Raw genomic sequence first — 17,768 nt, 5'->3', positions numbered from 1 at the left:
GAAATACACCTACTAGTCTGGAAAAGGGAATGGCACCTGGTTGTTTTCTGAAAACTTTTCAACTGTTTTAATTGTGAAAAACCTCGAGAGGAAAGAAGACCTATCTTTTAGTCCTATGATTGTAGCCTAGCATAAAGACTAATGCATTGGTCATAATTGGTTTATTTACTCATTCATTATTCATTTGTCATAATTATTCATATTTAATTGAAGTATAATTGACATACAATATCCTATTAGTTTCAGGTGTACATCATAGCAATTTATGTTTTCATACATTATGAAATGATCCCCACAGTAAGTCTGGTTACCATCTGTCACCACACCAAGTTATCACAATATTATTGACTATATTCCCCATGTTGCGCACCACATTTCCATGACCTAATTCTTTTATAACTGGAAGGCTGTACCTCTTAATCTCCTTCACCCATTTTGCCTGCCTCCCAACTCCTCCCCTTTATGGTAACCAGCAGTTTCCTGTGTCTAGGAAGCTGGTTTTTTGGTCTTGTTTTATAGATTCTACATGTAAGTGAAATCATACATTATTTGGTTGTCTCTCTCATTTCTTTTACTTAGCATAATACTCTCTAGATCTATCCAAGGGGTTTCAAATGGCAATAGTTTGTTTTTTTTTTAATCTTTGTTTAAGGATTGAGTAGTATTCCACTGTATCTCTGTCACATCTTCTTTATCTGTTCATCTACTGATGGACACTCAGGTTGCATCTATCTTAGGTACTGTAAATTATGTTGCAGTGAATGTAGGGGTGCATGTATCTCTTCAAAATGGCATTTTCGTCTTCTTTGGAATCATCTCTAGAAGTAGAATTGCTGGATAATATGGTAGTCCTATTTTTTATTTTTTTGAGAAACATTCATACTGTTTTCATTAGTGACTGTACCATTTTACATTCCCACCAGCCATGTATGAGGGCTCTCTCACATTCTCACCAGCACTTGTAATTTTTTATCTTTTTGACAGTAGCCAGTCTAACCTCCGTGATGTGATACCTCATTGTGGTTTGATTTGCATTTTCCTGATGATTAGTGGTGTTTGAGCATCTTTTCATGGGTCTATTGACCGTATGTAAGTCTTCTTTGGAAAAATATGTATTCAAGTCCTCTGCAGTTTATTAATTGGATTTTTTAAAAAAATAATACTAAGTAGTATATGCTATTTATATATTTTGGATACTAAGTTGTAAATATGTTATTTGTAAATATCTTCTCCCACTCAGTAGGTTGCCTTTTTATTTTGTCGATACTTCACTGTGCAGAAGCCTTTTAGTTTGAGGTAATCCCATTTGTTTATTTTAGCTTTCATTGCCCTTGCCTGAGAGGACTGGTCTATATATATATATATATATATATATATATATATATATATATATATGTCATGTGGTAGTATGTGTGCACACACACACGTGTATGCATAACTATCATCAAATAGTTTACTGCTTCTGTTGGTCGTGTGTGTCTGTGTGTGTGTGTGTGTGTGTGTGTGTGTGTGTGTGTGTGAAATAGTTTACTGCCTCTATTTCCACGTTTCAGGTTTCAGGTCTCACATCCAAAGATTTAATCCATTTTGCATATCGTGTAAGGTAATGGTCCGCTGTTTTTTGTTTTGTTTCTTTGCATGTAGCTGTCCAGTTTTCCCAACACTATTCGGAAATGTGTATCGTTGCCTGTTGCCTCCTTTGTCATGAACTAATTGACCATGTACGTTTGGGTTTATTTGTAGCCTCTCGGTTCTGTTTCATTGATCCGTGTATCTTTGTGCCAGTACCATACTGCTAGGGTTAATATGGCTTTGTAATATAGTATAAAATCAGGAAACAAGGTACCTCCAGGTTTGTTCATGTTTTAGTACGTTACATTGGCTGTTTGGGATATTTCGTGGTTTCATACAAATTTTTAGCATTCTTTGTTTTGGTTTTTGGGAAATTTCATTGGTGTTTTACAGGGATTGCATTGAATGTGTAGATTGCTTTGGGTACTGTGGACATTTTAACAATATTAATTCTTCCAATTCATGAGCACAGTGTATTTCTCCATTTGTGTCATCTTCAATTTCTTTTTTTATATTTACTTTTATATTTAGATGTTTACCTTATTTATATTTATTAATTCCTTACTGATTCATTCGCAGTAATAATTGGTTCACTCATTCATGTATTAAGGAAATACTCATTGAACTTCTCTATTTCTCAAAATGGGGAACACAATAGCGAGTGGATAAGAAGTTTCTGCCCTCTTGAATTTTACATTCTAGTGGGAATAGACAGGCAATACATGATAAACAAAGATACAGTTGATTCTCATTAGTTTTGGTCATTATGTTGTATAAAGTTGCTGTGGACACTGAATTCATGGCTCCTGAACCATTATTCTTTGGGGAAATATTGTATTAGCTTCCTGTGAACTTCTGGTCACACTATTTTCATCAACCTGTCAATATATAACCATGTTTTATGTGTGCTGCTTTTTAAATTTTTTTAATGTTTATTTTTTTTGAGAGAGAGACAGAACACGAGTTGGGGGAAGGGCAGAGAGAGAGGGAATACAGAATCCAAAGCAGGCAGCAAGGTCTGAGCTGTCAACACAAAACCCTCCGTGGGGCTCGGACCCACAAACTGTGACATCATGACCTGAGCTGAAGTCAGATGCTTAACCAACTAAGCCCCCCAGGCGGGCACCCCTATGTGTGCTGGGTTTTATTTTATTTATTTAAAAAAAATTTTAACGATTGCTCATTTTTGAGAAAGAAAGAGTGCGAACAGGGGAGGGGTAGAGAGAGAGGGAGACAGAATCTGAAGCAGGCTCCCGGCTCTGAGCTGTCAGCACAGAGCCCCAACGTGGGTCTTGAACTCATGAACCTTGAGACCATGACCTGAGTGGAAGTTGGATGCTTAATCGACTGAGCCACCCAGATGACCCTGTGCTGCTTTTTAAAGAAAGCTGATTTCTCTCTATTTTGGATTCACTGGCATTGAGCACATGGCCAACAGCACTGTGACTCACATGTGAATGAAGCTTATCTAACACACATTGTCTCCTTGAGGCACATCAGAGCCTTCTTGGGAACACTAAACGTCACTTCAGCACGATGCTTGGAGGCCATTTTAAATAGCAAAATCACCAACAGATTTTGCCAAAATGTGAAAATCTGACCATGATAACACTTGTTTATAGCATGATGACAAACCAGAAGGCAGTGTCCCCGTGTTCGATGTCAGTTGGGAACGTCTGTCTCAGGTGCAGGCATTTTTCACCACTCTGCACATGTCTGTGAATACGTGCAGGGGTCCCACAGTATTGACTTTGGGGTGACAAGTAAATTTTAAGGAGTAGGTAAAATTGCAAATAAGGAATTTGTGAATAGTAAATAACAACTCTACATTCCATCAGATAAGTGCTATGGAGAAAAGAAAGCAGAGTAAGGAAGGTGGCCAGAGAAGGTGTCTGTGGAGTGGTCGCATTTGAACGAAAGCCCCGAAGAGGAAGGGGTATCCTGGGGCACCTGGGTGGCTCAGTCTGTTAAGCATCGGACTTCCACTCAGGTCATGAAATCACAGTTCATGGGTTCCAGCCCTGTGTCAGGCTCCGTGCTGACACCTCAGAGCCTGGAGCCTCCTTTGGATTCTGTGTCTCCCTCTCTCTCTGCTCATCCCCACTTGTGCACTCTCTCTCTCTCTCTGTCTCTCTCAAAAATAACTAAACTTAAAAAAAAGGGGGGGGGGAGGAATCCTGAGACTACCCAACAGAAATACATTACAAGCAGAAAGAACAATGGCCATGATGCCATAGCATGTTTGAAATGCTTGAAGAACTGTAACCTGTGGGGCTACAGTGTTATGAGTAGGTGCAGAGGCTACGAGAATGAGGCAGGACAGTTAGTCAAAATTAGATGATGGGGGGTGGGGGTGGGGGAGGTGTCCGGGTGGCTGAGTCAGTGAAGTGTCTGACTTTGGATCTCTGATCAGGCATGATGTCAAGCTTCATGAGATCACGCTCCACGTTGGGTTCTCCACTGATGGGGCAGAGCCTGCTTAGGATTCTCTGTCTCCCTGTCTCTCTTGCTTTCCTGTCCCCTCTCTGTCAAAATAAATAAATAAAACTTTAGCTAATGGACCAAACTGCAGGCAACGATAAGGGCTTCACCTGAGCAAAATGGGAACTGACTGGAACCTGGGCCGTCCATGCAGAAGAATCTGACTTGAGTTTTATCATACCCCTTCAGACCCCTGGGCTGGGAGTAAATCGTGGAGGAGCGCTTCCCCATAGACGACGCGGGGAAAGCAGGTTGCAGGAATCCGCTGGGATGAATGATGCCAGAGGTGGTGGCGGCTTAGATCAGGAGTGTGGAAGGGAAGGTTGCACAGTGTGCAGGATGTAAGTTGTTGGAATAACTGAACAGACTCTCTGGTTGGTTGGTTGGTTGGTTGTGGAGTCTAAGACAAACAGAGGACTGGGCTCTGAGCCCATTTGTTTGACCTGGGTAACTGAAAATTTGGAAGTCCACTTATTGAGATGGGGAAGACTGTAGGAATAGCTCGGAGTCTGGGGGAAAGCAGAAGCAGGAGTTGAGTTTCAGTCAAAATTCAAGATTTATTAGACATCTTAGGGGGGGGTTTGATGAATCCCCTAGATACACTACATAGGAATTCAACGCAAAAAATTATCCATTTGTACTGAATTTATCCACTAATGAATAAACCCATTGTGTAACTTTTATTTCAGCTCGGTCATTGCTTAAAACATGGTAAATATTTTAATATCAATTACGTGCTGCAGAATGAAGTGAAGTTCCAATCAGACAAATTGAGTTTAAATCCTGGTACTTCTGCTTTACTTATCTAAAATGTTGGAGGAATTACTTCATATATCAGAAGTTTTTCTTCCTTATATATAACAGACAAAAAAATACACTCTTAATTAGACTGAACATTAAATAGTATACAGATAAGAATCTTCATATAGTACACAATAAATATAAATTCCCTTCCACCATACCCTATAATTTCAAATAAAATGTCTGGATAGATGGCATGGGGTTTTTTTATTATTATTTCCAAAATAAATAAGTACATAAATAACTTCATGACTTGAAGAAGCTAAGTTATCATAAAAGGCAAATGTGAGTTTAGGACACTAAGCTTTGGCTAATGGACTGAAAACCTATTACAAGAATTTCATGTCCATACTTTTATTGACTAAGAATGACAAATTGTAAAATGTATCAACTCACTTAGTGAGCCCGAACTCATTTAGTGATCTGATACTCTTTTACACTTAGGCTGGTCTTCACTACTGAACCTTTTATTTTTTTTAAAGTTTATTTATTTATTTTGGAGAGTGAGAAGCAGGCAGGGCGGGGGGGGGGGGGGGGCGGGCAGGGAGTTGCAGAGAGAGGGAGAGAGGGAGGGAGGGAGGATCCCAAGCAGGCTCGGCATCATGAGTGCAGAGCTAGACATGGGGCTGGAATTCACGAACCATGAGATCATGGCCTGAGCCAAAATCGAGAGTTGGACACTCAACCGACTGAACCGCCCAGGTGCCTCACTTCTGAATCTTTCTTACTATAATTTTTCTTACTCAGCTATCAAGACGCATTGAGATTCATATGTGAGTTAAACAATTTATAGCCAATAGAGGTTACTCAATAGCACTAAGTGGAACAATGTGTTATATTAATATTTAAGAGTCAACACATATTGAAAGAACTTAAAGAAATTCTCCTGTGTAAAATGTCCTTCGTTCAGATGTTAAACTCTGTTCAGAAAGCCATAATTTTTCAGTCACTCGAATGCTTAATTCTTAAGATCCTAAGGCTATTTAAATAGGATATATTTTATTGGTAAATAGCATTTCGAATTAATAGACTTGACTGAGTATTGCACTGAATCATATTGTGAATTTGAAACTTTACATGTGAGAATACTCAGGCTAGCAAGAAGCATAGAGAAATAACATTACTAACTGATAAGAAAAACAAAGTAAAATTACTGAGCACAAACTATGCACCATTTATGGTACTGAACGTGTCGCATGTTAAATCATACTGAATTCTTAGGACTCACCTATACTGGGAACTGTTTTACAGATAACAGGATGGAAGCTTAAGGGAAGTTAAGTTCCTAAAGTCAGGAAGTGATTGATCTGGGTTTTGAACACATCAGTCTTTTACTCCAAAGCCTCTACTCTCCCTTCTGTATTATGCTGTGAATGGAAAACTAGATCTGAATGAAACAATTAGCTGTCTGACCTAGGTTCATTCATTTTATTAACTCATTCCATCCACAACTTCCTTATCTGTAAGTGCAGTACAATGGAATAGAGGCCTATGATGAACAGTAGCTCTAAGTTCACAGAAGCTTTGTTAGAAACCAGCATCTACTGGTGTCATGTGAAATTGAGCCCCAGTTTTATTAGGCGTAAACATCAAAGAAAGCAATCATAATAATAATAACGGTAATTTATTGCTTTTGTGTGAGTAGGAAAAATGTGAGCAGTTCTCACGTAGATGCACACAAGGAAGAAGGTCAATCACAGTGAAAGATAAACAAGGAATCGGGCATAGGGACCTAGAATAAGAGTTCAGAATTGAGACATTCCCGCAAACAATTTGCAGATTCTGGAAAAACAACACCACTCGTGGAACTTGGTACGCTCGTGCCTCAGGAGATTTTATTTCTTGAAATGCACTTATTTATATCACTTGCGAAGGGACATTTCTTGTTAGGGAAGTAAATTAACCATTTAAAATAGACGTTAGTTGGAAAATAGAATTCCTTTTACAGAATTTCACATTACTGTCAACTTTTCTAAAGCAGACCTCTCAGATGAAAAGAGAAATGTATAATTTTCCCCTGATGATTTGTTATTTATGTAGTGCTGACATTTCTCTTAAAACATTCTGCATTTCTATTTTTTGGACCGCATCACTCATACAACACGCTCTTTTGTGTGTGCTTTGTCTCTCAACGATAATGCTAACCGCATTAATATAACTGCTTATTTATAAGATGGTCTTCTTTAATGGGCTCTTAGCTCTTAGAGGGTGGGGAATGTATCATATTAATTGTTTAATCCTGGGTATAGAGCCCGGTGACTGGGTGTAAAAATAATCAATGTTTATAGAAAAGAAAGGGAAGGAAGTTGGTAATTGACCTCCGGATACCACAATGGTTAGTCTATTGTCAATTCAAATGGTTGCACAATCCCAGAGCATTATGTAAGTTTGACCATGGACCCTGTAAACTATTTGTATTTAGATGGAAATGATCTTCATCAAATGATGTTCAAGGTCAGTGAAACCAGAGTGCTTCATCCAGGCAAGTGGTCCTTGGCAGGGAAGTAACTTCCCAAGTGTAAGGTGTGTGTTCATACTGAAGGGAGTAATGGTGCGTAACTCACGTGGTAATGTTCAAATTGTACGTATTCTCAGGAAATGTTCCTCCAGGAACATAACTAGAATAGCTGTTTCATTTGTTCAAATGTATGGATATCTTCGCTTGTTGGGAGTCACTAACTATCCCCTGGATATGCAGTGGCTTCCCCACATTCACTGTGTTAGCACTGAGGACACAGAAGGACCACATTTCTTAGGCAGGCATTTAAATATATAACTTGATTATTAATTCAATCAAATTATGGGTGATGCCTATTATCTTTATAAATAGATGTAAAAAGTATATATATGTGAAAGAAGCATTGATGTGGAAAATGCTACAATAACAAATCTTATTATAAGAAAGAATTTTGAAATAACTTGCCAGGAGGGTAATGACCTCAATTAAATTTTATGTGAAATAATAATTGGTGATTTTAATAAAGGAACTCAATTGCAAATGGCACATTTGATAATATAATATTTTGGTAGTTCTTATTTCACTTTGGCTTGCATTTATATTAAATACAAATCTTTGAGATAATCAAGTAAGATTTATAATTTAAAGAGCTTTTTCTTTCAAATACTTAAATAGATTTTAAATAGTTTCAAATTCAAAAGGATATAGAAGAGTAATCTTCTTAGAGATATTTATTCTATCAGTGAAGGAAAATAATGAAATATAAAAACATGCAGTGAATATTGAAGTGATCAGAACTCCAAGAAGAGAGAAATTACAAGCCCCCGTACTTAGAAACATTTCAGGGAAAGAAACATTTTGGGTGTAAATCATCTGGAAAACACTAAATTGAATTAATGCTTTCTGTAAGAATATAATCTATTCCTCTGTTTACATGTCCTTGTGTTTATGGATTTTTTAAACAAAACTATTTGATGATGGTTACACACTCTTCTGAAAATGCTTCACATAAAGCACTCACAGGTAGTTTTGAGTTGAGATACCCTCACAATTCAACTAGGAAAAGCTTTTTGTTTCTATCACTACAAACAAAAATTTTCTCTGTTAAATACTGTTGAAATAAGCAATACTAGAGGGCTGCTGTGCACGCTTAAACACTACATTTAAATTAAGTTTCAAACTCGCAAAACCTACATTGTGATGCTCATTTCCTTTAGCCTTGAAAAAAATCCCCTGTGCTGATTTTTCTATGGCATCATGTGAATTTTAACCTGGTTCTGGATGAAGCCTGTCAGCCACAGGGAAGGGTTGCATAGGCTTTTCTGTTATTTACGTGGTATAGTTTTTCACAGTTGGTGCTCAGTATCGTTATCCAAAAAAATAACGAGGCCAGCTTGGAGTGAAATGAACAACAATCAGTGGAAAGCATGTTTGAGGGGATTCAAGAGACACGTTAATAACCTGGTTTAAAAACACCAAACAAGCTCACACTGCCCACGTATAAAATATTTTCAGACTCACTGACATTCACCAAAGACTGTATTTCGATTTGGTCCCACCCTGCCACATTTTGCATCAAATTACATCTTCTTTGTGTTTTGGGATTTTACCAACTATATTTTGAGGAACCATATGGCATTATCCCTGCCATAATAAGTTCTCTGTGTGGCTGAACAGGATTTGCAAATATTATGCCAAGATTAATAATTAACGTGTGCTGACCAGTGGGTAAACCTTCTAGGACCCTCACTATTCTGGTGGCTCTTCTCTGGGCGCACTCTAATCTCTCCTTCTTAAGACATGCCATCAGAAGCAACCATAATATTCTAGATGTAAACTGAAACATGCAGAAATTAATGCCAACTTTTTTTTTCTCTATTGTATTCTAAATATAATAAAGCTATAAAGTCTGCTTAACGGTAGCTAACCTGTTCAGTAATCCCATCTCGCTATTGGTGTATGGAATTTTTGGTCATTTTCTAGGAGTTTAGTCCACTCTCCAGGGAATTTGATAATCACCCTCTCTGTGAAATGCATCTATCAGAGTTACCATGGCTATGACCATGGGAACTGCCAGTGGAGCTCAAAGTGTCAGGTCAGTTAGGAGCAACTCAAATTTCTCTCCTGGGAATTTTCTAGTACATGTACTGGGTAGTTATAGTAACATTAATAGAAATATCAGAAAACCACACCATTCTATACCATTGCAACAGAGAAAAGCTCTGTGCTCAGAGATTCTGCTTTAACAAGTTAGGCAGTGAATAGGCAATCTAGTAATTTGTCCTCATTTTTTTTTAACTTTATTTTTTTAAGTAGGCTCCCCACCCAGCGTGGGGCTTGAACTCACGACCCTGAGATCGAGTCTCATGCTCTACCGACCGAGCCAGCCAGGTGCCCCGTCATGTAGAACTTTAAAAGCAGTTTCTAAGTGTGTAGATATTAAGAAGTCATGCATTGTTCTATTTCCAGAAAATAAAACCTTTGACTCTTTAGAGCGGCATCAAATGTAAATCAGATTTGTTTGATGTGATTTCTTCAGTTATAAATAAGCTCGTGTGTTGAAGAGGCCCTAAAAATAGCAGGAGACAGTGATAATATTTAAATGAGTTCTTTTTGAGACCCCGTGGTGATCTCCCATTACCCTCACTACTCCCTAACAATATGTGCACATGCGCGCGCGCACACACACACACACACACACACACCCCGTGGAATGTGTAAACTGGGTCCATTGTGCACTGGGGTGGCTGGACTATTGTAGCCCTTTTTCGCAATGAATTAAACCGAGGGCTATGTAATAAGACTGAGGGCTATTTTGTCCCCCAGAGGATATTTGGCCATGTCCAAAGATACTTTCTGTTACTAAAACTAGGTGAATGCCCCTGGCCTCGAGTGGGTGGAGACCAGGGTCGCTGCTGAATATCCTGCAGTGCCCAGGAAAGTTGCCCACAACAAAGAATGGTCTGGAGCAAAGTGTCACTTGTGGGAAGGTTGAAAAATTCTCAGTGAGACACTTAAGCCCACAACTGAGCATAGCGAATTGCTCAGCTGACTGAGGCAGCACCAGCTGACTGTGGCAGTCTGTGAACAAATCCCATCGTGAACCAGACTGTGTTCTTTGGGAGCTGTAGCACCCCTGAACGAATCCTTCATTAACCTTCAGACACGTTTTTGTCTGAATTGCCGTCTCATTTGGATGGTTTACTATTACTTGATAGTCACCAATGTGTAGATTTTTTCCCCCCTAAATTGTCATAATGAATTCTGCTATTTCTACCTCTCGATTCCTGCCAGGCTTCCCCCAGCCTTACTGAAGAACTTCTATCTAACTACAGCAGTGACCCCTTACTCTTCCCTCTGCCTCCTGTACCCCTCTCACATACACCACTGTCCCAGTAGTGCATCTTTTTAGAGCTGTCAAAATACTCTGTCGGAAAAACAGCCTCACCTTGTTACTCACCTGCTCTCAAACCTTGAATAGCTGCCCGTTGCCACCCTGTCGAAAAGCACGATCTCCCCTTTCAAGCAGCAAAGCAAACCCTGTGTCACCTGAGCCACTCAAACTTGCCCAGCCTCTTTTCTCCTCTCCTTAGTTAAGCATTGCCACTCTATCAACACTGAGTTCCTTGTTTTCCGCACAAGCCATGCAGCTCTCACCTTGGTGACTTTATTTCAGCCTGCCTGCATGTTTGCAGTTTTTTCCTTCACCCTTCCCACCTCTCCAATTCCCACCTGGCTCATTTACTGTTTCTTCCTGGAAACTTCTGTAATCTTCCCAGGTAGGGTTCTCCTGCATTAGCCTGTGGATATTTCCATTACTGTACTTCCCAGGTTGTTTTAAAAGCAGCCTTTTGTGTTTGCTGTGGATTCCATGGCATTGCAGACTATGTCCTATTCATTTCTATGTTCCCTGACTTCCTGGACAAAGGCCCAGAAGACGTTGTACCTTAATCAGTGTAAAATGATCAAGTGAAAGAGTGTCTATATTTGTCTTTGTTGCAAGTGAATTAAATTGGTCTAAGGGGAATAATATGCCCTAATTTATTTATACAGTAATTTTAGAATTATTTTATCTGCAACTAATGTATGGTAATCATTAAAAGAAAGTTAATTTATCTGTTGTTTTTCTTTCTTCTCTACTAACCTATTTGTTTAGATGGGTTCAGATTACTAAGCATTCAAACAGCTGTAGATGTTAAAAAATGCCATCTAGGGGCGCCTGGGTGGCTCAGTCGGTTAAGCGGCCGACTTCGGCTCAGGTTGTGATCTCTCGGTCCATGAGTTGGAGCCCCGTGTCGGGCTCTGTGCTGACAGCTCAGAGCCTGGAGCCTGTTTCAGATTCTGTGTCTCCCTCTCTCTGACCCTCCCCTGTTCATGCTTTGTCTCTCCCTGTCTCAAAAATAAATAAATGTTAAAAAAATTTTTTAAAAATGCCATCTATTTCTAAGTACTAGTATTGTGTGAATTCCAAATTTGCCCACGGTCCAGGACATGATTAAGTATAGAGGAAACAACTGATAATATCAGTAATAGCTAATGTGCACTGAGCCACTACTATCAGTCAAGTTCAGGTGCTATGTTCATATAATTTTAGTAAGAATAAAATATGTGTGAGCATTTTGAAAATGATTGTATAACCAATAAAAACATTGTCCTTGGACAATGGCACTATAGTGCATGGACTTCTCTAAAATGTAAAATATATTTGCCATTTGCCTATAAGGGAAGAATGATAGAGTCAACCTGATTATTTTAAGGCTTGGGAAAGTGTATGCATATAAGCTGAAGGCAGGGCTTGAATGTGGTGTTCAACTCTTCCTACGGAAGACATGGTAGGATGATACTGTTCTAAAGGGCACACCTTCTAGATTGTGCCAGTTTCCAGTGGAATCTGAACCGGGAACTGATTCCAAGAGTGGGAGACGAGCAAGAGTCCAGTTTGAAACCTGAACATTCCAAAGTGTTTGTTTTCCCATTGGCCCCCAGGCAAGCATTTAACTTCCGTAGGGAGAAAATCATTTCTGGTTTAGGTCTCCATTATTATTATTATTATTATTATTATCATCATCATCATCATCATCATCATAATCATCATTATTTTCCTAAGTCAACCTTCTTTTGAAACATTTCAAATATCTTTCCTAAATTGATGAGTCAGGGGGAAAAGAAAATGTCCCCTGTATTTTATGGGCTGCCTTACCATATTCTAGAACCCACCCTTGAGAATCCAACCGTTACTTCAAGGAATGCTCTGTTGTCATCCCTATGGCGGGAAGTGGAGAAATGGTCAGTGCATTCCAAGACAGGATTTTGCGCGCTGACTCACCAAGGGGATGTGTCCCTTAAAGAGCGCCATCACACAGCTCCCCTGGCGCCCATCAGGACTCACTGGGGCTCTCTCCGAATGCGTGAGCAGCCCCGTCGTTAGGGGCTCGCCAGGCCGACCTTGCGTGGACCTCTGCTGTGGAGGCCTCTGCAAGCGTTTCTTCAGACAGCTCACCTGGGAAAAGCAGGGCCTCATCTGCATTGAACAGGAAAGCCGTCACTTTCCCTTGCCTCGCAATTGTTGTTGACCCTAATGCCTGTCTAATTGACAATAGAGCGGTTCAGTAACGCTGACCTCTTCTTACCTGCAAAGAGGGACTTGAGCGGGATTGATGGAGTGGAACCTTTCGCGGCTGCATTGAACTGCCATGGGCCTGCCTCGCCAGGGTCGGAGCCGGGCTCCCGGTGAAACGCCCCTGATGAGATCAGATCGCTCCTGCAGGTCAGGCGCAGGCTTCCAGTGTCTCCCTTTTGCACTTTCAGTTCCGGTTTGACTTGAAGACTCGTCTGCTTCTTTCAAATAATTGAGTCTAAAATGATACGTCCTGTCTCAGTTTTGAAGAAGGACGGCTTGGTTTATGCCTTGGACATTTCGGATTGAAACCTCACTGGGCTTACCTGAGCGATAACCAGTTTTCTCTCATCATCGTCCTTTTTTTTTTTTTTTTTTTTAACAAAACTGTATTGAAATGCCTGTGTCACAACAGCTGAACTTAAAGCTAAGTATGGTATTAAAAATGACTCCTTAGGGGCGCCTGGGTGGCGCAGTCGGTTAAGCGTCCGACTTCAGCCAGGTCACGATCTCACGGTCCGTGAGTTCGAGCCCCGCGTCAGGCTCTGGGCTGATGGCTCAGAGCCTGGAGCCTGTTTCCGATTCTGTGTCTCCCTCTCTCTCTGACCCTCGCCCGTTCATGCTCTGTCTCTCTCTGTGCCAACAATAAATAAACGTTGAAAAAAAAAATTAAAAATGACTCCTTAGAACATCTTAGCAATGTATATTAGATATATGTATTTTTTAAAAAGAATCATGAATGCGTACAGATTAACATAACACCGGTTTTAATTTTGAGCTGAATAATGGTAACTATTACATGACAGAGGTCCGTTGCAGTTGGTTGGAGACCAGAGAGATCAGTGTCTGAATCCCACCTCTGCTATTGGCTGTATAAGCAAATTCTTAAACTTTGTTAGACTTCGTTTTCTTACTTTTAAAATTGTGGTAGTGGGGCGCCTGGGTGGCGCAGTCGGTTAAGCGTCCGACTTCAGCCAGGTCACCATCTCGCGGTCCGTGAGTTCGAGCCCCGCGTCAGGCTCTGGGCTGATGGCTCGGAGCCTGGAGCATGTTTCCGATTCTGTGTCTCCCTCTCTCTCTGCCCCTCCCCCGTTCATGCTCTGTCTCTCTCTGTCCCAAAAATAAATAAACGTTGAAAAAAAAAAATAAATAAATAAAATTGTGGTAGTAATGTCTGCCTACTGAGATCAAGGATAAGTAAAGCAATGAGTAAAAGTGCTAATATCAATACTTGGCAAATAGTAAGGTCTGTGTTATAGATTGGGGCGCCTGGGTGGCTCAGTTGGTTAAGCATCTGACTTCAGCTCAGGTCATGACCTCGCAGTTCGTGAGTTCAAGCCCCACGTCAGGCCCTGTGCTGACAGCTCAGAGCCTGGAGCCTGCTTTGAATTCTGTATCTCCCTCTCTGTCTCTGCCTCTCCCCTGCTCATGTTCGCTATCTCTCTCTGTCTCTCTCTCTCTCTCTCAAAAAAAGAAAACATTAAAAAAAAAAAGGTCATAGATACTATGATTATTAGAATGTTCTTTTCTGTTCTTTTTTTTTTTTTTTTGTCCTGAATAGATACCTAGTGATATGATACCTCTGCGGTTATTTACAGGTTAAGAAACAGCTTGATAGAAAAATTGTTTCTTACAGTTTGTTCTTAACTTCCTAGCTGGCACCAGCTTCCTCTGTCTTAGTCACAGCAAGAAAGCCACCACTTTCTCTGATACATTTTACAGCCACATCTCTCTCTTTCATCTGCTGCTGCCGTTCTATTTGGCCAGAGGAGGACAAAACTGTGACATTTCTGGTTTCCCATGCTGCATGCAGGCCTTCACTAAATCTGGAGAGGACGATGATGAAGAATCTCTTCTATAGCTAAGATGCCTCCCTTGGTAATTACAGCAAGGTTCTTTCCACCTGACCATCATTACCCACCTGTTGTGTGTTTGTTTTAATGCGCCTTTCTTGTTCCAAATGGCCCTGACAAGTTCACCATATTAGTTTACAAATACATTTAAGAACATCCTAACATACTTCAAATTGGAATGTGTAGAGATCGTGATTTTTTAGTGGGCACTATTCAATCAAGTTTTAATTCAGAAAAGTTCAAACATTTACACAGTAGACAACATAGAATAATGGACCCTACTTCCCAGACCCAGTAACTGTTAAGATGCTGTCAATCGTGCTTCTTAGGCGCTCCTTACTCCAACTCTATTTTGCCAAAGTCTTTTTGTTATTAATTTTTTTAAATGTTTATTTACTTTTGAGAGAGATACCACAAGCAGGGAAGGCAGAGAGAGAGAGAGAGAGAGAGAGAGAGAGAGAGAATGGGACATCCAGAATCCAAAGCAGGCTCCAGGCTCTGTGCAGAGCCTGATGCAGGGCTCAAACCCACGAACCGTGAGATCATGACCTGAGCCGAAGTCAGACACTCAACCAACTGAGACACCCAGGAGCCCCTTAAAGTATATCCTAGACATCTGATTTCACATATTTCAAATTTGTGTTTGTTGCCTGATAGTGTTCTTTAACTCCTTTCTCTTTCGTTTCTTGTCAACTGGAAAATAGCTCTGTAGTGTAGATTGAACCTAAGATCAAGTTTTTTGTCAGTAATATTTTTCTTTACATTTTGAAAAATGAATGTTTAGTCAGGAAAAGTATCTGTCATCTTAGAATCAAATTCATGAATACCAGTCAGTAATCATTACATGAGCTTATGGTCACAAGTTCCGGTGGCAATATTATCTTTATGATTATGAAAAATAAAGAAAAGAATATGTGTCTCTATGTATATAAATTAAATATTTCTCCTTTCTATTTTTCAAGGAATACATTGGCTGTTAACTTTATCCATGCCTGTATTTGAGAAAGAGATAAAAAACTTTCTCCTCTCTAATATCATTCATTCATACATGCCTTCATTTAACATCATGTATTCAGTTTTTTACAGGTCTCTGCTTAGTGCTAACCATAAAACAAACAAAAACAAGGCTTGATCCTTAGCCACAAGGAATTTGCAGTCATATAATAATGAAATTCATTAGTATAGAGATTGTGTCCCAGGGTGCTAGACCAGTAGGGTTATGTACCAGCTGTGGTCCATGAAACAATATTTAAAAATAAATAAAGACAATTCTAACATCATTTATTACATTTCTCCCAGAAGTTGTTAAACATAATGGTTAAACAATCAGTAGAAAAGCCAAAAATTAAACCAACGGTCCAGTCTGCATTCTATAAAAACTATCTCTAGTATGTGTCCTATCTCCTAGGATATCGTATTAGTAAATATTTGTTGAAGATGTTACTGAATAAGTTAAATTGATTTTAGTTATTAATTGTGTTGCAGTACATAGATATAATCTAAGACAATCTAAGGAATATAGTTTAAAATATATCCATTATTAAACTTTGCTTTACATTTGCATAAAATTAACATAAATCAGGTGATTCCCTGTAAGAATTATCTATTATGGAAAGTAATATCCACATAGGCATTATAGGAGTAAGTTTGTTTGTTTGTTCATTTATTTATTTTGAGGGAGAGCACAAGTGGGGAAGGGGCAGACAAAGAATCTCAAGCAGGCTCAGCACCATCAGAGTGGAGCCCCGGTGCGGGGCTTGAAAACCATGAGATCCTGACCTGAACTGAAACCAAGAGTCTGACTTAACTGACTGAGCTACCCAGGTGCCCCTTAGGAGTATTAGAGAAAATCCTTAACCCCAGTGAATATTTGAGCAGCTCGAAATAAACCAAGCACATAGAAAAATATGTAGCTTTCTGTAATTTCCCATCTTACATAATTTAAAATACGGAAAGTGTATGCTAAATATCATAACCTTTGTGAAGCATAAACTACATTGTATTATAGTACCATCAGGGAGAAATAGCAACCATTTAGAAGAAGAAAAACTTCCTGAAAGAGTTTGAAGTATAGGTTCTTTGAACAGTAGATGCAATTTCAGTATGGTGAATATTCTAGCATATTCAAGGACTCATGGATTTCTCAGGAAATAACAGAAGCCTTAATTTTACTAGAACATGGGCTCATGAAGCTAAGTGCTGAATAATGATATCTGAATGATCATTTGAGATCTTTTGTGAAGGGCCCCAAATGCCCCAGAATGTAAACAGTATAGAACTATGAACAATTTCCAAATCGGAGGATGGTGTGTTTGAGCCAGTGATTTTAGAATTCTAGTGAACTTCTCTGGAGGCAATTAAAAATTCAAAACAAATTTTATATATATATATATATATATATATATATATATATATATGGTTATATATATACACATATGGTTATATATATGGTTATATATATATGGTTATATATATACACATATGGTTATATATATGGTTATATATATATGGTTATATATACATATACATATATATATATGGGATAGACCATATATAAACCATATATATATGTGTTTGTATGTATATGCATACACCAAGAGATACACCAAGACCCTAGGGAGGGAGTAATTATAATAGGTTGCACAACTCTTGTTTGTTTCTCAGAGTAGTTGAATGCAGGATTTGCAAACTAATGCTTACAACAGTCCACGGGCCCACAGGTGGTGTTGCTAATAAATCGTCACATGCACCTTCGTCATACCTGCTAGTATCACTCATCTTTAAAACCTTGACACGAGGCCATGATTTTTCACTCAGTGTCTCTTTCCTGACTGACCATATATGATGGTCCGCTAACTTACTACACAAGTCCCCCATCCGAGGACACTAGTGGTAACTGCAGTGTAGCACATGGTCCACTCGCTTGAGCCTTGACCCCTTACCTATGACATAGGCCCATGACCACGTGTTAGAATGAGAACCTTGT

At 39.4% G+C, this 17,768-nt stretch overlaps 1 protein-coding gene across 1 annotated transcript in view; it reads right to left on the bottom strand.

Moving 5' to 3' along the window:
* Positions 1-17,560, bottom strand: part of LOC124521247 (tropomyosin alpha-3 chain-like) — a 38,031-nt gene extending 20,471 nt beyond the window's left edge. Inside the window, 4 exon segments of the mRNA XM_047092338.1 lie at positions 4,235-4,349; positions 12,702-12,833; positions 12,943-13,150; positions 17,483-17,560. Coding sequence (XP_046948294.1) covers positions 4,235-4,349; positions 12,702-12,833; positions 12,943-13,150; positions 17,483-17,560 — 533 coding nt within the window.
* Between the last annotated feature and the right edge of the window lie 208 nt (positions 17,561-17,768).

This window comes from Lynx rufus, unplaced genomic scaffold (assembly GCF_022079265.1).
Source record: "Lynx rufus isolate CCGP_SWC_20201006 ecotype Redwood Valley unplaced genomic scaffold, mLynRuf1.p SCAF_3, whole genome shotgun sequence".
NCBI classification, from domain to species: Eukaryota; Metazoa; Chordata; class Mammalia; order Carnivora; family Felidae; genus Lynx; species Lynx rufus.
The sequence above is the reverse complement of the archived record's forward strand: the minus strand, read 5'-3'. Positions and strand labels throughout refer to the sequence as shown.